This window comes from Trichosurus vulpecula, chromosome 9 (genome assembly GCF_011100635.1).
Source record: "Trichosurus vulpecula isolate mTriVul1 chromosome 9, mTriVul1.pri, whole genome shotgun sequence".
Lineage (NCBI taxonomy): Eukaryota > Metazoa > Chordata > Mammalia > Diprotodontia > Phalangeridae > Trichosurus > Trichosurus vulpecula.
In genome coordinates, this window is record NC_050581.1 from 57,918,290 (window position 1) to 57,939,866 (window position 21,577).

The window sequence follows — 21,577 nt, forward strand, 5'->3', positions numbered from 1 at the left end:
CATACCACCAGCACGGCAATGGAGGTCTCCGTCCCAGGCATGGCATAGATACCCGCATCTTTGAGAAAAGGGTAGGACTTTTGCTCATGGAGCAACAGTCTTACCCCAGCTGTGGAGGTGAGATAGTGGACGTAATCCTGCTGGTCAATGTCCAAGATTAATTTCAGGCCTGCAGAGGGAAATTATGAAGGCTGAGGACCCAGGCTTGAAGCTAGTCCAGGAAGAACATTTCGGTAGCAGAGGCAGCTCACAATTGGGTCCACGGACAGGAGGAACTAACTGCCTACCTTCCCTGCTTCCCCTGTTCCCCTTTCCTTTACCTACCCTGCAAAGGGAGGCCCATATCCTATTTTGGCAGATGAGCAAGGCTCAGTCAAGGAGCCATGATCAGCTAGGTTCACCTTGGAGAAAATCCAGATTTAACACACATAAGTTAGCAAATCGTGCTTCTCTTTACAAAAGGAATTACAGAATTATGGAATTTTAGAGCTGGAAGAAATGTTAAGAATCATCATATTCAATATTCTCGTTTTACAGAGGGGGAAACCATGGTCCAGACAGCTGAAAGGACTTGTCCACAATCTTGCAATGTTGCAATGACAGAGGAGGAACCCAAACTCAGGTCCCTTGAGTAACCTTTTGTCACATTGCAAAATTGCTTTAAATAGCAAACATCCCTAGGTATGTTTTAAATAATTAATGTCACAGAATTCTGATTAATCTACAAATCTTTTAGGGACAGAAGGATTCTTCTAAGTGAGACATACACTAGCTGGGGACCTGGGTTTGAGTCCCTGCTCCAATCCTGCCTGGTTTCAGAGGTGGCTCCTGAGAAGATTGCTCAACGTGCCACATCTATTTATTCTACCTTGACAATCCCTACTGCCAGGCTTCCTGGATCCCCAGGGCCCCGACTGGGTAGAAGACAAAATTCTTGTTCAATTTGACCCACATTGGCCTCCTTTCAAAGATGCTAGGAGACCAGGGCCCTGCATTTGCATGGCACCCAGTTTGGCATAATGACAATAATAGATGCCAATTATATAGCACTTTAAGGTTTACAAGGAACTTCATGTACTCTTTCTCATTTGTCCCTCACAAAAAATCTGAGTCAGCTGCTATTATTAGCCTTAATTTACAGGTGAATGAGAGATTAAGTGAGTTGTCCAAAGGTCACATAGCTAGTAAAACATCTGAGGGACCATTTGAACTCAGTTCTTTCTGACTTCAGGTCTAATATTCTACCACCATACTATGGTGCTTCTTCTAGCAAATGGACAAATATTTCTGCTTGCAGGTCAGAGCGGTTTCACTTTTTGCTTCTTGCTTCCCTCTCGTGCACCTAGCAACAGTCCCTGACATACAACAAGCACTTAATAAATACTTGTTGCTTGACCACACCTCAGTAATCTCTCTCTTCCCAGATGTCCTCCATTTTCCTGTCTCTTGGTCCTCTTATCTCCCTGGGGTCAGCTGGTATATCCCTCTCTCACACTACAACTGCTCATCCTTGGGATAGAGTTTAAAAAAAAAAAGGACTCTCCCCATCTGGTACCTTAAGCCAAACTCCCACTCAAATGATTTTTAAAGGAACTTTCAACAGCAAGAAAAATCAGATTTTTGTAAAGGAGATTATGATTCTTGGCTGCCTAATTTCTTAGTGATTTCCCAAGTCTTAGATGGTAATTTGAGATTTCTGCCCCACATGATGGAAGCATAGTTCAATTCAATTGAACATTTATTAAAAACCTACTATGTGCAAGACACTGTGATTGGCTGCTCCTATGGTACAAAAGCTAAGTGGTCCCTGCCTTCAGAAGCCTATCACGTTGTGCCAGGAGGGCAGGAGATCTAACATTTACACAAGGAAATATGGAGAAAGTATAAAAAAATTGATACAGAAGAATTTCAACGATGGGAGAATGCCAACAGTATAGGATGGGCTGGGGATGGGAAGGGTCTTACAGAGGTGATAACAGAAGTTGTGCCTTGAAGGAATCTGGGAATTCTACAAGAAGAGTTACATTGTGTTTTTTTTCCTCTGGGTCAGGGAATGTTTTGTCTTTCCACCTCCAGAATCTGTACAATGTCTAGCACAAAGCAGGTGCTTAATAAATGCTTGATTTGAAAAGCCAAGATTCAGGCACACGACTGTTCCTCAGAAGCCCTTGCCTATTTCTACAACTCACCAAACTCAGTTCCAGGGTTGGAGGAGAGCAGGGCTTTTTCCTTCACGCCCCAGTTGAAGACATAACAGTTACCATAGTCCGGGAGAAATATTGCAGTGAAGTTCCTAAAAGAAGTGTTCATTAGTGATAGTGGCTGTGCCAGAGACATAGAAATGCCCAGGACAGGTCTTGGAATCAGCTCCAGCCTCGCTGCTGGCATCTGCTAAGTTTGCCTCTTCTTCAATCCTGGACCACCCCACCTGACTCAATTGGTATGGAGCAGAAATGAACCTAGAACTCCTCTTCACTGCCAGATCCAAAGTCATAGGCCAGGGGCATGGTTCATTTCTATCACATTAACTCAGATTTTGTTGTTGTTTAGTTGTGGCCAATTCCTCATGACCCCATTTGGGGTTTTCTTGGCAAAGATACTGGAGTGATTTGCCCTTTCTTTCTCCAGCTCATCTGACAGATGAGGAAACTGAGGCAAATAAATGGCTTGCCCAGGGTAATACAGCTAGTAAGTGTCTGAGGTCAGATTTGAACTGAGGAAGCATCTTCCTGATTCCAGGCCCAGTATTCTATCCCCTGGGCCACCTAGCTGCCCCATTAACCCAAATTTCTTTAAAATCCACAGAAGAGATTATACAACTTCCCCATTCCCCTCCCTCTCCTTTGGGTTTGTTTTTAAGTACGATTTTTAGATGATTTCTCTTTTTGCATCATAGTCATTTTGGGATGCCTCCCATCCCAACCCTAACTCAGGCAGGGAATTGCTTGAACTAGGGTTCAACCCTGGCCCTTGCAACAAAGAATAACACTTAATGCAAACACAACTGAGAGGTGACTGCATGAGACAATGTATGCAACATTCTACAGGGGGAGCGAGCACATTGTCACCTGTTTCTCAGGAATGAAGATTGTCTACAACCTCTTTTGGTAACAATCATAGAACTGGAAGGAAACCTGTGACCATGTACTCCAAATATCTTTGACAAATGAGGAAATTAAGGGGCAGTAAATTGCTCGAATCCACATATTTATTGAATGGCAGAGCCAGAACTGGAATCCAGGTCTCCCAATGCTAAATGCAGTCATTTTGCACTGCATGGTCATGCGGTTGTTCCTAATATCTAATCGAATCCTATCCAACTATAATTTAAGTTCAGTCCTCCTGTCCTGTGTTTAGTGGAAAGGGAAAATATTGCTTAGAAAAACAGCCAGGGTCAAGCAGGGGGCTTCAGGTATGACTGTCATATGCCAAACACATAACGTGAGCCTTAATTATTGTACTGATTTCTAAAAACAACTGCCTCTTCATTTATCACCTACAGCAACCACTTTGAGAGCTGAATGGATGGTGTCAATTTTGGTTTCCCTTCTTTGAATCACTTTTATGGAAGGTGGCAATCCTGCGTGAATGTGGTCTTGGCAAAAGCTGAAATGTCACTAACGCTGTTTGCCAATAGATTCAAGACAAGGGGGCTGGAAAAGGAGACTTTGGGAACCCAGGCAAATAGAGGAAATTGAAATACAATATCTGTCCTGGTCAAACAAACTTTCCCCTCTTCCTCGTGGCTATATTTGTCCCAGCACTGGGGACATGTGAATGTTCTCCAGGTGACAGGAAGGAGGTGTTTACTGGGGCTAGTCAAACGGGATCTGGAAAGAGGGCACGATGTCAGGGAGATCTCAAGGGGTCACCAGTTTGGAGTAGACAATCTCCAGTATCAATTTAGGCCATGGGCTGGCCTTCAAATGGCAAACTAAGAGGGCTGGTCTTGACACAGAATCCCAACACAGACATAAGAAGTCCTAGAGAGACTGGAATTGGCAAAATGAATTGAAGCCAGGTTCTTCCTTGGTGAAGACACACCTCCTGGGTGTTCTCCCTTCCTAAGGACATGCTGTTCCTAACATTGCACTGAAGCCCAGGGGACACAATATTGTGGAGAGAGAGAGAGAGGCAGGGCGGGCCTACGTTACCACCCCAGTTTGAGTCTGCAATCTCTGCTTTGCTCCCCACTTTGGGCAAATACAAACTATTTGTTCATTGATAATGTAGTTTATTGAGAGCAAACGCAGTTTCAGGGACTTTCATGGAACAATTCAAGGTGCCAAAGACTTAGTCTTTGGGAGAGAACAAGAAGGAAAAAAAGTCTCTCTGGGCTGTATCTTCTGGCTGCTACGTCTGGTGGGCACTTAGGCTCCTAACTACAGAGCTGGAAGGAGACTGCAGAAGCTGTCTACTTCAACACCCTCCAAATGAGGAAACTCAGGGCCAGAGAAATTCAGTGATGTGGCCAACGTCCCACAACTAATAAGCATGAAACTTAAATTTGGGTTCTCTGACTTGAGAGGCAGTGAAGTGTGGTATAGTGAATCGGGCAGTGGACTTGGAGGCCAGAAGGCTTCAGATGACTTCAGATCAGCCATATGATCTTGAGAAAGTCATTTAACTTCTCTGCGCCTGGGTTACCTCATTGGTAAAATGAGGAGGTTATACTTACTGTCCTCCAATGTCCCTTCCAGCAGTAAACCTATGCTCCTATGACTAGAGCCAGTCCTCATTTCACAGTACCATACTTCCCCTGGAAGTGCCCTAGACAGTCAGGAAAGGCTTGAGAAAAAATTGCAAAATAGCTGAGAAAAGGAAAAAAAGAGTTCCTCCAAATGGTAGATGTGGATGCTCCATGGCTTTCAGGTGTCTATTTAGGCAAACAACTGTAATAATAACTAACATTCAATAATAAAAGCTAGCATTTGTATGGCCCATTAAGATTTGCAAAACACTTTACATACTGGCAAGTCCTAAAAATCTTAGTGCAGTTTTAAGCTATCAAAACTTAAAGTTATTAAAGCTTTGGTGTCCCAGAAGTCTTAGTGCCACTTAAGCTATTAAAACTTAAAGCTATTAAAGCTTTGGTGTCCCAAAAGTCTCAGAGCAGTATTAAACTATTAAAGCTTTGGTGTCCCAAAAGTCTCAGTGCAGTTCTAAGCTATTGAAACTTAAAGCTATTAAAGCTTTGGTGTCCTGAAAGTCTTAGTGCAGTTTTAAGCTTTTTATGCTTATTAGATGCTATATTATATTATGCCTATTGTATTATGTATATTATCTCATTTGATCTTCAGAACAGTCCAGTGAGGTAGGTGCTATTATTACGTCCATTTATACATATGAGGAAACTGGGTCAGAGAGAAGTTAAGTGATTTGCCCAGGGTCACACAGCTAGTAAGTGTCTTAGGCAGGATTTGAATCCAGGCCTTCTGTTTATATGTACCTTTAGTGGTGGTGAAACTCTGGACTTATATTATCTCATTTCATCCTGTGAGATGGTTGTTATCACCCCTATCTTGAAGATGAGGTAATGGAAGCAAGAAGAGGCTAAGGGACTTCCTCAGAGTTGCACAGTTAGGGAGTAGATTTGCACCTAGGTCTTCCTGACTCCAGGTCCAGAATTTTATCCACTCTACCATACTCCTCTCAATCCTTCTCCTTGCTCTACTTTTAACGAGGCTGGAACAAACTTCGTCCAATTTAATCCAACAAACACTCCTTATGTGCCTCCACTGTACACTGCATTATTCTAGGTTTTGAGGATGCATAGACAGAAATGAAAGACAGTCTCTGCCCTCAAGAAGCTTATATTCAACTGGAGGATACAACATATAAAGATATAAGTCAACACAAGGTAAACTGAGGAAAGAGAGAAATAGACTCAAGGTAATCAAGTCTATTTCCAAGACAAAGAGAAAGCAAAAAGATACAAGAAAGAGGGAATATTGATACAACTTGCATGCGCTGCTTGGTTTTCAGTTGGCTGGGGGATGTTGATAGATACGGACTGGATTATTGCTGATGGATTTGTCCATTATTTTGATCTCTGGTAGGTCTAGGAATAATAGGAGCATTTGGAGAAGTAACTTCCTTAAGGTGGTATCAAGACTTCTCTGGGTACACATTTCGTACAGTGGAAAGAGCGCTGGACTTGTAGTCAGGAGAGGGATATTTGGTTTCAGGACCTGATTCTAGTCTAGGTTAGAAGATTTAGCCAGAGTCCTGTAGTATGCAACAGGGGAAAGAATACTAGATATGGAATCAGAGGCTCAGGGTTCAAATCCCAGTTCCATCACTTGGCCTGGGTGACCTTGAACAAATCACTTCTCTTCTCTAGGCCTCAGTTTCCTCAGATGTAAAAACACAAGGGGGTGGACTAGTGTGATGGTGATGGGAGTTGAAATCATTTCATAGAAGTATCAGTTGAAGGAACTGGGGATATTTAGGCTTCTCTGATGACCCCAGGAGAAGGTGATCTCTACCTGCTCAAATTTTCCTTAAGCCCATTACCTAGCTCTCTCTTTTGCCCCTCTCACAGCCTGCCTAATACTTGGGTACACGTATTTCCCTCCTAGTGGAATATAGACTTCTTGGTGTCAGGGACAGTGCCCTATTTCATCTTCCTACCCAGAAGTCTTAGTGCCATTCAAGCTACTAAAACTTAAAGCTATTAAAGCTTTGGTATCCCAAAAGTCTCAGAGCAGTTTTAAACTATTAAAGCTTTGGTGTCTTGAAAGTCTCAGTACAGTTCTAAGCTATTGAAACTTAAAGCTATTAAAGCTTTGGTGTCCTGAAAGTCTTAGTGCAGTTTTAAGCTTTTTATGCTTATGCCTTGCACATTGTAAGTATCTATGTAGCAGAAAGAGCACAATTAGGTTTGGAGCCAGGAGAAACTTTGCTCACTTGGGTCAAATTCTGGCTCTGACATTTCCTATAGGATAACTATGGGCAAGTCACTTAGCTTGTTTGGGTCTCAGTTCCCTAAAATGCATGAACCTTTGTATACCTTTGTATTGGACACGGCCTAGGTGAATTGTGGAGTCCCTTTCTAGTCTAGGAACCTATGACTGAGATTTGGCAACGGTGTTAGGGGTCATTCTGTATAGAAGAAGAGGAGGAAGAGAAGAAGAAAGAGAAAGAGGAGGAGGAGAAGAAGAAGGAGAAAGAGGAGGAAGAGGAGGAAGAGGAAGTGGAGGAGGAGGAGAAGAAAACTGAGGAAAAAGAGAAGTGTTCATACCTGTGATTGCAGGGTTCTGCCCCAAATAGGCAGGCCAGGATCATCTGGTTTGCTTGGTAGCCCATCTGGATCCTCTCTTCCAGGGGCACCTGAGAGAGGATGCTGGTGGACTGTAGGATGTACCATTCTTTCATTGCTAGGGCAGCACTGGTGAAGTTCCTATAGGTGCAGACCGTGCCATTTTGACTGCACTGTGGATGGGGGAAAAATCCAGGGTGAGGCTGTGCTGGACCAGAACTGACAAACAGGCTCTTAGTAGGGTGTCACCCTCCGAATGAAGGTCTTCCTCTCCCAACCCCCATAACTCAGGTCATTTTGTAGCAGTGCTGTGGACAATGGCCTAATTTAGGAGACAATGAAATCTGGATGCTTCTTGGTAAGAGGGTTTGATCTCTGAGGACCCTTCCAGTTATATCACTCTATGGTCTCTGTACTAGGACTCCTTCAAGATAAATGATAAGGCAGTGAATACATCTGTTCCCCACATTCCCTCCTGAATACAAGACTTTCTCCACATTAATATCGATCTCTCTGTCTCTGATGTCTCCACCTTACCTTGCCTCCCCTCCCTCCATAAGGCCCAGCAGCTTTGGGACAAATGGCTCAACATTAGAAATGGATAAGGTTTTATAAATGGAAATATGAAAGATGTGTTACCTTCTGCTTTGCCACTACACACTAAAGACCATAAGCCTTTTCCATATGATTGGCTGTGGAAACCTCTTATATGTATTGTCTCCCTCTGTTACAATGTGAGTTTGTGAGAGAAGGGGCTGCCCTGCTTTCCACAGTGCTTTGCACACAATAAGTGCTTCATAAATGTTTTTTTTTCTTTCTCCCTCCCTCCTTCCCTCCCTCCCTCTCTTCTTTCCTTCCTTCCTTCCTCTTTCTTCCTCCCTCCTTTTCTTCCTTTCTTTCCCTTTCTTCCTTCATTCCTCCCTCCCTCCCTTCCCCTATCTTCCTTTTCCTTCCTTTCTCCCTCCTTTCCTTCTTTTCTTCCTTCCCTTCCTTCCATCCTTCCTTCTCTCTCTCCCTCCCTCCCTCCCTCCCTCCCTTCCTTCTTTTCTCCCTCCCTCCTTTCCTCTTTGTTCCTTTTCCTCCATCCCTCCTTTCCTTCCTTTCTTCCTTTTCCTTCCTTTCATCTTTCCTTCCTTCCTTTCTTTCTTCCCTCCCTTGTTCCCTTCCATCACTTTCCTTCCTTCTTTCCTTCCTTCCTTCCTTCCTTCCTTCCTTCCTTCCTTCCTTCCTTCCTTCCGCTTCACTTTCTATTCAGTCCTATTGAGAGTCATACATATCTCCCATACCTGGGGACCGTTACTTTTCTCCATGAATTAGCAAAAAGAAACAGGCCTTTACCCTGATATCCATCCTAACCACCTGACTGTACTTCCATTTTTTGTTTTCTCTTAAAAAAATCACCACTTCTTCTCAATGACTTCTCCTACTATTAATAGAGCTTTTGCTTGTAATAAATAAGAACAATGAAACAAAACAAACAGACACATGACCATGTCTGAAAATACTTGTCTCCTTCTGTACCAATAGTCCTCCACCTCTCTGCTGAGAGCTGGGAGGCCTGTTTCACCCTCAGTCTGCTCCAGTCTCAGTTAAGCACTCTGACTGTACTTTCCCACCAAGCGGACTGTGGCTAATGTGGGAAGTCTGTCTTCAGCTGGTCTTTAATGTACACATCATTCACCCTGTCTCCCTGCCTGCCGCTCCTGGTTCGCCTGGCCCATCACAGTCTCAACCTATAGAAGAATTACAGTTGTTTTTGACAGAAGGGCAGGAGATTCCAAGTGAAATCAAGGCATACAGATGTTTTTGTGTGCTTTGAGACCATGAGAGTGTAAGCTCCTCGAGGGCAAGGACTGTCTTTTGACTTTCTTTGTATCCCCCTATGTGCCTGGCACATAGAAGGTGTTTAGTAAATGTTTACTGTTGTGTTTGTCCTTCGTTCTTGAAGAGGACCATGGCATCAGCAAAATGAAGACACGACTTGCGGTTGACTTGGATTTGAGTGAGGGAAGGCTGTGCAAGGTCACCAGCCTCATTTTCTCCTCCAGGGCCATCTGGGCCCAGTGGTCTGATATTCACCAGGACTACTGGAGATGGCCCAGAATGCAATGGGAGACCCTGGCCCTTTCAGCCTAAGGTTCCCCCTTCAAATATTTGTTGACTGACTGAGAGATGTAGTCCCCCGGGGATCAGCAACACTCCTGCCCACTCTCTAGCAGATCCAAGAGCTTTTGCTCCTGTGTGACCTCAGGTTAACCCTTGTCATCTGTCAGGGTGGTTTCTCAGATGTCCTAAGAGACTGGTGCTTGTCTTCTGAAGGATGACTACCAACTTACTTAGCTCACGTCCCAAGTAGGCAGCAAGAATCAAGATCTTTCCCTTTTTCATCTTGAAAAGTTGCTTTAGCATCTAAGTAAAATTATTCATTCAAGGTCTTAGAGGACTTTGGGAAGGTCCTGGGATATCCAGAATTATCGGCTTGCCTGCCACCTTTTCTTCTTGTTGTTGTGCCTCAAACATTGTCAGTAATTGAACAATGTGCACCTGAACAGCTGCGTCCACTGAGGGGCTTAACAAACGTGGCCTTGTTGTCACACGGAGCTAGAGATGTGTGTTTTACCGATGGCAGAAGGGCTGACCTTCTCAATGTCACATGCAAACAGATTGCTGACCTTTAATGCCGGCGTGATAGATTGGACATTGAAATGGAGTCAGAAGACCTGGGTTTAAATCCAGGCTCTGGGTACCTTGGGCAAAACTCTTGACAGGCCACTCTGGGCCTCAGTTTTCTTATCTGTAAAATAAAGGGGTTGGGCTAGTTAAGCTCTAAGGTCTCTCTGAGGCCCAAATCTATGATCCTTTGACAATGGCTGGCCAGTTCTGTGTAATCTATCACTGGACCTGCTTACGTTAATTGTGGGAATTCCCTCAGAATACGTGGTAGCCCAGGGCCCAAACAAGGATGTATGTATATGCATGTAAATTCTCAGGATTTACAGGAAAAGTCTTACCAAGCCTTTGTAACCCTTAGGCATTTGGCCAATCTCAAGGAAGCCTTTCCTATAGTGGGTATATAGTGGGGTTACCCACTGTTCTTGCTCCCAAGGCCAGCTTCCCCCTTAGGAAAATAGGATTAGCAGATCACAGTCCATAGAATCAGATCCTGTGTGCTACAGAGGGGACAGAAATCTTCTCTTCCATTCACAAGTCAGGAAACAGAAAAGCTTGGCCTCAAGTGGGAAACCTGCAGCCTCCAGGCCACAGGTGGCCTTCTAGGTCCTTGGGTGCAGCCTTTTGACTGAGTCCAAGTGTTACAGAACAAATCCTTTTATTAAGGGGATTTGTTCTGTGAAGTTTGGATTCAGCCAAAGGGCCACACTTGAGGACCTAGAGGGCCACATGTGGTCTGGAGACTGCAGGTTTCCCACCAGGGGGTACATTGGATAGACCACTGGACCTGGAGTCAGGACAACCAGATTTCAAACCTAGCTTCAAACGCTGATTAGCTGTGTGACCCTAGGCTAGTCACTTACCCTCTGCCTACCTCAGTTTCTTGATCTGTAAAATGAGGACAGTAATAGCACTGATTTCACAGGATCGTTTTGAGGATAAAATGAGTTAATATTGATAAAGCATTTTGCAACCCTTTCAAGTGCTGTACAAATGTTACCTACTATTTGTGACTCTTCCAAGGGTACACAACATATCAAGACTAGAGCCTACATTAGTATCCAGACCTCTTGACTAGGCTTAATGCAGGCCAACAGTTCACCAGGGTTAGAATGTAAGCTCCTTGAGGGTTAAGAGCTTTCACTTGTGTCTTTGCATTTTCTGGTGCCTAGTCACACAATGCCCAGCAGGTAGCTGGAGCTTAAGAAGTGCATATTAGGTGCAGCTAGGTGGCACAGTGAGTAGAGGACGGGGCCCTGGAGTCAGGAGGACCTGAATTCAAATCAGACCTCAGACACTTGACACATTTACTAGCTGTGTGACGTTGGGCAAGTCACTTAACCCCAATTGCCCTGCCTTGCCCCCTCAAAAAAATAAAAAAAAGTGTATATTAATTGGTTGAGTTGCAGAATGGGAGAGATATTAGAAGAGTTGGCTATAGGAAATGGAAATCTTTAAAAGCCAAATTCTCATTTGTCTGAGATTCTGAGGGTGCTAGCTAGAGGCCATCTTCCTTCTCATTTCTCAACCCTAAAATAAAGGGAGACAGAGCTCAGTGAATTCCAAAGTCTTGGGTTTGGCATTCTCCCTTTACAGGTGTTCATGGGCTTACCAGCCTGTGAAATGATACTGGGGACAAACCGTCCATCACCAACCAAGAAACCCCACTACGGAGCGTTCTGAGTTAATTGGGAAGAACGATCACTGTCCTTTGTTCCCAGAATGGCTGCCTTTTACCCAGGAAGGGTATCTCATCCTCTCTCTCTCCACCAAATAATGGGGTATAGCCTATCCTTCACCTTCACTTTCAGTACATAACATTGTTCCCAACGCCCTTAACAGGGCAGAGACTGGGTGTTCCCTCGGGGCACAGGTTGGTACCATCTCCTTCTCCAGCATCCTTAGACTAGACATAGGCACAAGAACAAAGGCTTAATAAATACTGGTTGACAAGAGATATGACCGTTCCCTTCCTCCCTCCAAAGGGCTTCTTATGTCATAACATCTGACACACTGGTGAGCTCGGAATGGGAGTTGCAAAGAGGCAAACTGAAGCTCGATGTCAGGAAAAATTTCCCATTGGTTCAGGCTGTCCCAAAGCAGAACGGGCGACCTGGAGAGGCCGTGGGCTCAGCCACCGTGGAGGTCTCTGACGAGCAGAGGTAAGACGGCTTCTTGTCAGATAAAGTTTTGGTGAGGATCCCTTTCATTGGATAACTGCCAAAGTCCCTCCCAACTATCAAACTCTGTCATTTGGTGGATTTTCTTTTGATACCAATGTTCATAAAATCTCAACAATTGAAAAAGAAATAAACCCAACATTTATTAGTACTCTGTTGCATGCTTTTTTTTTGAGGGGGGAAGGCAAGGGGCAAGGAAGCTGCCCTGTTAAGTGCTTTTTAAAATAAATAGATCTCATCTGATCCTCACAACAACCCTAGGAGGTAGGTGCTAGTATTATCCCCATTTTACAAATGAAGAAACTGAGGCAGACAACAGTTAAGTGACTTGCCCAGGGTCACACAACTAGTTAGTGTCTGAGGCTGGATGTAAACTCAGGTCTTCTCATCTCACTATCCACTGGGCCAATCAGCTGCCCCGATAAATGGCCACACCCAAAGTTTGTAGGCATCTGCCCTTTCTTCCTGCAGTAACTAGGTAAGGGTTTGAAAGAAACAGTCACAGAGTCTCAGATGTTGGGGCAGCTAGGTGGTGTAGTGAGTAGAATACCGGCCCTGAAGTCAGGAGGACCTGAGTTCAAATCCAACCTCAGACACTTGACACACTTACTAGCTGTGTGACCTTGGGCAAGTCACTTAACCCCAATTGCCCTGCCTCCCCCCCTCAAAAAAAAACCAAGAATTTCAGACGTCTTAGTCCCTAAGTCCAACTAAGGCCTGATCAAGAATTCCTCCTGCAACAGGACTAGACAAATCCAGCCTTCAATGAAAGCCCTGGAGCAAGGGAGAATTCACTGCCTCTTGAAGCAGCTGGTTTGTTTTTTTTTTTTTTGCGAAATGACATAATGTACTATTGGCAGGTAAGTGGCACAATGTATAGAGCGCTGGGCACAGAGTCAGGAAGACCTGAGTTAAAATCGAGCCTCAGATGTTTACGAGCTATGTAATCCTGGGCAAGTCTTCATCTCTGCTCTCTTCAGTTTCTTCACCTATAAAATGGGGATAAACGTAGCACCTGTCTCCCAGCATTGTTTGAAGATCAGATAAGATAATAACGGTAAAGCACTTAGCATGGTGGCACACAGTAGGGCCTATATATATGTTAGCTATTATTATAATTGTTATCTTAAAGTACCATGTGAATATCAGCTCTTTTTATTATTTTCACTTTTAGATGGCTTTCCAATAGGAAATATTTCCTTATATTGAGCTGAAATCTGCTGCTGTGATTTCCACCCCCTGAACCTAGTTCTTCCATATGGGGTCCAAGCAAAATAAAGTTGGTCCTTCTTCCTCAGGACAATTCTTAAAATACCTGAAGATGGCTATCCCATCCTCTTTCTCCTCCAGTCCTCTTCTTTCCAGGCCAAAGATGCCCAGTTCCTTCAATACACCTTCAACGTCAGTTCTCGCTTATTGGTCAAGTTCTGGAGGAAATATTTGTACATGCTTGGTGGTTACTTACCAGCCTCATGGCGATTCTGCACTTCTGGGCATTGCAGCTCCCGTATGGAGATGAGGAGTTTGCCTCAGAATTGTTGCGGCCAAAGGTAAAAAGGTCCACGATGGCAGGGTGGTCGGGGTCTCGGGTATCAATTATGACCAGGGGTGTGTGGTTCCAGATGGTCAAGTTCAGGCCTTCCATGTAATTAACATTGTTAGGACCAGAATCGAGTGTTAGAATGGTCTGTTGAGCAGCCTTCATCAGGTCATCTAAATCCTCTAGAAGATGCTTTACCTTAGAATACCTAAGGGAATAAAGTATGGCATGAGGGTGACGGCAGCAGTTTCCTGATGTGCCTGGGGATGAGCTAATTAAATAGCTTGTACCTGTATCATCCTAACTTCTGTAGTATGGCTGCTATTCCATTCAAGAAAACCAGAGCGATGGTGCTACTGCCCTGATGACTTAGTATAAGGGCAAGGTCAGGAAACTGGGAGGGGGAAAGGGGAAGGACTAAGGAGGGTTAAGTTGCTGCCACAAACCACAAAAGGGAGACCCTCCCTCCACCCCTCCCTGACCTGTGTCCTCTCCGCCCCCCCCACCCCAGGCCTCTGGTGAGTGTGGAGAGGTAGGCACAAGCTGGTGGCTGTGCCATCCATCACAGGTTGAAACCAGAAAGATCTGCAGTTGGCTGTTCTGCCTGGCTGCTGGGGTCTTGGGGTGATCAACAGGGCAAACAAACCAGCCAGGCAGACAGGTTATAAAAATCTAACAGCTCAAGATTTTGTTTGTTCAAACCAGACACCACCCTTCTTTGGTGTGCATATTGAGGGAGGGGAAATTTGAGGAACTCCTCCCTGGTATTATGTACACCTGCCCCAGCCTCACCCACACAGATTTTACATGGGGGACAAGGGGAAAAGACTTTGTCAAAATGGATACTGAACCAATCCTAGGTCCATATTCTCCTCAAGGCCTCCAAATGGGGTGATGTCTCTATTCTGAGTACTTTTTGTAGGGGAGAGGACCAGAACCCTGGTGAACAACCAAAGTTTCTAAGGTTTATGAGATTCAAACTAAAAGCAGACACAGACAAACACATCCTGTCTGTTCCATAAATGTGAACACGGCTAAAAGTGAACACAGACGAAGAGAAGATGAAGGCAAAGGAAAAGGACCTGGGGCCTCAGTTTCTTCATCTGTAATGGTGCAGATGAGATGTCTACAAAATGCTTTGTAAATCTAAATTATTATTGCATATATAGTCTATAAATCTGCACAGATTACAAGGAAAGGATCAGAGGAACATAAATTTAGAGCAATAAGAGACCAAGAGATCATTTAGCCAGGGGTGGGGAACCTGTGAAGCCACATGTGGCCCTCTAGGTCCTCAAGTGCAGCCCTTTGACAGAATCCAGATTTCACATGTAAAATAGTAGTAAATCTCACTTTTTTGCAAAAACAAAATTATTTCCCAAGTGTTTGGGGAAAGCCCTCAGAATCCTCTGCAGTGTGTCCTCTGTACCATCTCCCTTCTTCAACATCTTCTTTAGGGTCAGTTCCACTATGAGCGCTGACTATTCCCAGAGTTTCCTTCCCTGCTATTTCCCTACCCTTCAACCTCTTCCTCATCCTTCTGCCACCCGACTCTTCTGCTTGGACATACAGACAAAACCCACCGGAAGGGACTGGCATTGCAGATTGTGACCGCTGGGAATTCCATGGTTTTGAAGCCGATGGAGAGAGTCACGCTGACCTCCCAGCTGAGGTAAGTCTGGATCAAGACACTCCACTGCCAGAAGACCAGGGAGGCAAACAGCAGGGTGAGGATAAACCACATCACCTGCTTCTTGGGTCCCTCACAGATGATGCGTTTGGGTCCATGCGTGTTGGTGTTGTCACAGTACCAGACCAGAAGCTCCTTGTAGGTGTAGCCTGGCCCTTTCTGCAGGCGGTGCAAGCATTTCACTAGGTATTTTTTCACCTTCATGTTTGGTGCTTCTGCATGGGTCCTGGGGGGCAGGGAAGAGAAGGGAAGAAAGGCACAAAAATTAATTTCAGTGTTTCTCTCAACAGTTTTTTGGCCTTTCCCCATCTTTGACAGCGAATGCCAGATAAGAACAATAACCTTTCAAACCTGGGCATATCTTCAAGTATCTGTAGGTGGTCTTTTCCCATAGAATGTCACCTCTGAAGGAAAGGACTGTTTCACTTTTGTCTCTGTACTGACAGTGCCTAGTTCACATCAGGTGCCTAATAAATGTTACTGATTGATGGAACACTTTCCATGCTGCTCTTGTGTCTCTAACTCATGAGATAGTAAAGGCAGAGGGGTAGAGTGACAAAGAATTATATGGGACTTCTAGTTAGGAGGGAGCTGGCTTTGCATCCCAGGTATGATGCCTGCTACTAGTCATGTGGCCACGAACAAGGAATTTTCCTTCTAAGTTAATTCAGCTGTAAAATGATAAATGTAAAAGTTAAAATAATCTTTTCATTACCTCCTGCACAGGAAGGAAAGTACTTTGTAAAGGGCCTCAGAACACTACAACTGCTGCTGCTGCTACTACTACTAGCACTTATGGGCATAAGCACTCTGTGAGGGATCTCAAAACACTACTATTATTATGACTACCATGACTACAACTATGATTGCTACTACTACTACTACTACTACCACCACCACCACTACCACTACCACTACCACTACTACCACCACCACTACCACTACCACCACCACCACCACCATCACCACCACCATTACTTTTTTGTCTTTACATCACAGTCATTTCTGCATATACTTTCTACTACTCCTGTAAGGGCATCTTCTCTAGTAACTAAGAATTTATTCCATAAATTTTATTTATTTTGTAAATAAAAAAAATACAATGACCATTTCTGACAAGGTATGCAACATTTTGCCATAGCTGTCTCCCACCTCTTTACAGAGAAGAAGGAGATCTGTTTCATTGTCTGTCCTTTGGGATCATTGTTAGTTTTTCAATTACTCAAGGTCTCGCTCCCTTTTAGGGATCTTTTCATCTATACGGTTAAAACTCATGGTGCATGCTGTTCATTCGATTCTACTTATTTTGCTAGGCATCGGCTGACATAAATTTCACCAGGTTTCATTAAACTCCTCCTATTCCTCGTTAAATTCCTCAAATTTCTTGTTGCACAATAATATTCCTTTATATTCAGATCCCACAGTTTGTTCAACTATTCTTTCCCCAATCAATGGACACCCACTTTGCTTTTCCAGTTTTTTGCTACAACGCTGCCTGTTTTTGGACTCATACTTTAAATATCAGAAGTGTGTCTGGGTCAAGTTCACTGTGCTAACACAATAGCTTGGTTTAGTCCAGAAGTCTTAGAGATGGGAGACCTGTGCTCTTTTTCTGACCTGGTTTCTTTATGACTCTTGTCAAAACAGCAAATGTCTTGGGGCAGATGGTACAGGAGAAGGCTTTTTTGTTATTTTTTTTAATATTAATTAATTTAGTTTTAGTTTTCAATATTCACTTCCATATGATTTTGAGTTTCACATTTTCTCTCCCTCACTCCCTTCCCCCACTCCAAGATGGCGTGCAATCTGATATAGGCTCTACATATACATTCATATTAAACATATTTTCACATTAGTCATGTTGTAAAGAAGTACTAGAACCAACGGGAGGAATCATGAGAAAGAAGAAACAAAAAAAAGAGAGGAAAAAGCAAATAGTATGCTTTGATCTGCATTCAGACTCTGTAGTTCTTTCTCTGGATATGGATAGCAGAGAATGCTTTTTTGACCCTCTATCCCTTACTGCCATCTTGGCCTGAGTCTTCTGGCCTTTCTGGGGTTCTTTTAGTTCTAAAGCTGACTGGAACTGGTTCAGTTATTTCTATAGGTTCCAAAACCCAAATGGGGGTTCAATACTACCTCGTAGTGACCCTTATCCTTAACATTGGACTAGAAATGACCTTTCTTTGTCCTGATCCTTCAGATTAGGAAAGATATGGAAACAGACTATCTCCAGACCACAGGAAGTCCTTTGACTCACCTTGATCCAGGCTTGTGGACCTGGATCAGCACGATTGTCAGAAAAAAATTACTGAGTACCTATGATCGACTGGGTTCTGAGGATACCAAGACATAGTCCCTGCCCTACAGAAGTTTACAGTAGAGTTGGGGAGATGCTACCAGGTAGCATATGCTAATTGACAAGGGAAGAATACAGATAGCTCAGCGGGGAGGCTGGTCGTTGGTGACTGAAAGCTGACTCCATAAGGCATTTATTATATGACATCTACTTCTCAACACTGGACTTCAGAGGGCAAGTCAATCTCCTCCTCTCCCTCAGTTTCCCAACCAAAGGATGTTCATAGAACCATAGATTCAGAGCTAGAAGAAACCTTTAGAGAACTCAAAGTCTGGCGTCCTCATTTTACTGACAAGGTGACTGAAACCCAGGAAGACTAAGGAATTTGCCCTAGGTTCACAAAGTGAGAAAGTACCAGAGCCCAGATGTGAACTCACATTCTCTGACTTTAAATTCAGCATGCTTTCCATGGTTTCTTGGAGAAAACTGTCCATAGTATAGTATCTAAAATGTTTCTTTATTCTAAAATTACATTTTAAAAACATCTAAACTTTATGATGAGAGATACACAAGGAGGAATAGGAGAGGAGAATATGTCATCTTTATTAAATTTCTTGTGTTTCTATTAAATGGATACATTCGATTCAGATAAATTCAGGTCAACAAACCTAAACCGAGGACCTACTCTGTGCAAAGCACTGTGCTAGGTCCTAGAAAAGATACACTGTTACCCCTCAAGGTTACTAGCTACTGGAGAGATAAACCAGATTACAAATAATTATAATCCAGAGTAGAATGTTCTAAGCATAGGGTAGAATTACTAAGCACTATGAGAAATTTAAGAAAGGGGAACTTATTGACTCCTCACAACCCACTCGGACTAGGCCAGGAAGGCTGGATTAAAGACATACTCTGAGCTGGGCTTTGAAGGAGATAAAGGATTTCAATAGGCGGAGATGAGGTAGTTAAAGAGAGGGGTGGAATGGCTATCTCTTTGGTCTGAGCAAAGGCTTGGAGGTAGGAAAGGACTGGATGACTATGGGAAATGGTAAGGGGTATGGAATGTCAACTATCTGAAGAAGCACTATAAGGCTGGAAAGGCAGGTTAGGGCTAGAATAGATTGTGGGAGCCTTTGAATGCCAAGTTAAGAAATTGAAAGATCATTCAGTTCATAATGACTAAGCAATGGTTACAAAAAGGTACCACGTCATTTTTGGACTATGTTTTTTTTTTATATTTTTATTTTTATATTTTTATATTTATATTTATATATATATTTATATTTATATTTTATATTTATATTTTTATATTTTAATTTTATATTGATATAGTAATATTTTTAGGAATGTGCACTGCTGATGTACAAAAAGAAAGGCGACTATTAAAAAGTAAATGTAATAAGATAAAAGGGATAAGAACAGAATCAATACCACCTAAGGAAGCAAAGAGGATGGATTAGAAGCTTCTAGGCTCTTGAGATGAGCTGAAATAACTAGGGGATGAATTCAGCTCGAAGATCCTTGGGCAAAAAGAAATATCGTGAAATGTACTTTTCATTTTAAGATCTAAAAAAGCATTGACCAAAGACTGACGTTTTCCCAAAACTAAACAAACAAAATTTTGTCATGTTCCTTTAATGAAAGGGACATTGGATAGTGAACTTCTTCAGTTATGGTTTTACAAATGATACAAAATCACCATCCATGTGGATAGTTCTTATATTGACTCTTGGGGTAGACAAAGTAGGCAGTGCCAAGGCTGCAATGTGTTGATGGGCCCTATGAAAGGAACTCTTGGATATTTTTGAACTAGAACTAGGGTGATTTTATTGGTGTAATGATCTCTTAGCAAGGAAAGACCCTCTATTAATCGGTACCTGCTCTGCTGCTTAAAAGTCTTCAGAGTTGCCTGAATAATAATAGTGGGTAATACTTATATAGCCCCTGAAGGTCCTGTCTTTCCTGAGGTCCTCTCAAGCTGTTAGGACAATTACTTTACCACTTAATTTTTGCTGCTCTACATTCATTTTGGGGTGATTTTCTATCTGTTTGTGGAGGAAATCTGGAGATCTTGTAAATTTCTGACCTACTCTGCCATCTTTATATACATATGGATTACTACGTGCCAGGCACTATGCTAAGCACTAAAGATCCAATGAAAGGCCAAACAAAACTAAAAACCAGATGTCCAACCCCCTGGGTCAAACAGACAGTATGAGGTAGAGGCCAACCCTCTCCGCCCCACTGCAAATAATCTCTCATTATAAATATTATATTATAAATGCAGTCAGTTCTGCTCTAGCTGGTGTCAAAAATGTGAATTTCTTCCAGCACAATAAATTATAGAATATTTCTTAGTATTATGTGAATTTCAAGTATCTTGAGAAACAGTAAGAAGGTAGAAAACCACGCCACTTCATAATAACTCACAAGCTACAACCCTTCTACCCACTTTCACAAACAAACTTCAAATCTTTGTCTAGGGAAATCACCATATTTATAGTATTTGTTCTGGCACAGTGGGAGCCTTCTGCCATGGCTGCTGGCCTTGAGTTGCAGCCTGTTCCTGTCCAGGGTGCGGCAGGCTGAACACTAGGATTCTGATGGGACCAGTATTGATTATAGCATTGAGGTATTTCTTAACCATTTAATATATATAAAACTATGCTATTTTTTAAAGATGTGTCACCTACCAAGTTTGTGAGTTTTGTGCCCCTAACGCCACAAAAGCTCTGTGGTTTTTCTTGCTTTATTTGCATTTCATAAATGGGTGTTTTTTGGATAGAACTACCTGTATACCTATCATAAGCCAGAAAATTCTGCTTTCCGTTGCATACTGGTATTTGTTTTGGGATGAGTTGTCACATGTTACATGGAAAGCTCAAAGCCTCTAGGTGACAGGAAGAACAAGAGACAAAATTTTCAAACCTTATCTGAGGTCTGCACACACTTTGATGAGCTCTGTCTTCTACAAAAAGAGGGATCACATCAGGGGAGAGGAAGGGAATAAGCATTTATATGGTGTCAACTTCATGTCTGGCACTGTGCTAAACACTTTACAAAGATCTCACTTCATCCTTACAACAACCCATCAGTTGGGGGGATTGGCTGAACGAGATGCGGTATATGAATGTAATGGGATACTATGGTGCTATAAGAAATGATGAGCAGGCAGATTTCAGAAAAACCTGGAAAGACTTACATGAATTGATGCAAAGTGAAGTGAGAAGAACCAGGAGAACTTTGTACACAGTAACACTGTACAATGGTCACCTATGTTAAATTTAGCTCTTCTCAGCAGTACTATGATCCAAGACAATTCCAAAAGATTCATAATGGAAAATGCTATCCACATCTAGAGTAAGAATTACGGAATCTGAATGCAGACCGAAGCACATTATTCTTGATTTTTGGGTTGCTTTTTTGTGTGTGTGTTTTTTTCCTTTTGTTCTGTTTCTTCTTTTACAACATGACTAATGTGGAAATATGTTCTGAAAAAAAATGCTTGTTGACTAACTAAGGAAAGAGTGCGGGATTTGGAGTCAGAAGACTTGAGTTTGCATCTCAGCATTGACACAACCTGTGTGGCCTTGGGCAAATCCATTAATATCTCTTAGGCTTCTCATCTGAAAAAATAGGGAGTTGACCTAGATGACCTCTGAGTTCCCTTCCAGCTCTGAATCCATAATCTGATTTAATAAAAATCTTTTTAAAATGTTTTAGTTCTATTCTCATCTGAATTGGGACAGCCTAGTGGCTAAGAAGGAATTTGTCTTTGCTGAATCTCTGTAAAGTCCACAGGATTTGAACTCAGAGGGCTTGGGTCTGAGTTCCTGAGTCAGAGTTCTTGGGTCAGAGCTCTACTATGTGTGTGCTTTGGGTTAGGTGGGTTACTTCAACTATGGGCTCTGGTCTCCTCCTCTGTAAGAAAATGTAA

At 42.9% G+C, this 21,577-nt stretch overlaps 1 protein-coding gene across 1 annotated transcript in view; it reads right to left on the bottom strand.

The window, feature by feature from the left end:
• SCNN1B (sodium channel epithelial 1 subunit beta) overlaps positions 1–15,545 on the bottom strand; it is a 35,692-nt gene extending 20,147 nt beyond the window's left edge. The window contains exons 1-5 of the mRNA XM_036739552.1: positions 15,235–15,545; positions 13,577–13,859; positions 7,244–7,434; positions 2,190–2,293; positions 6–169 (exon numbers count right to left, since the gene is read on the bottom strand). Coding sequence (XP_036595447.1) covers positions 6–169; positions 2,190–2,293; positions 7,244–7,434; positions 13,577–13,859; positions 15,235–15,545 — 1,053 coding nt within the window. The remainder of the gene's footprint in view (positions 1–5; positions 170–2,189; positions 2,294–7,243; positions 7,435–13,576; positions 13,860–15,234) is intronic.
• Positions 15,546–21,577: the final 6,032 nt, after the last annotated feature.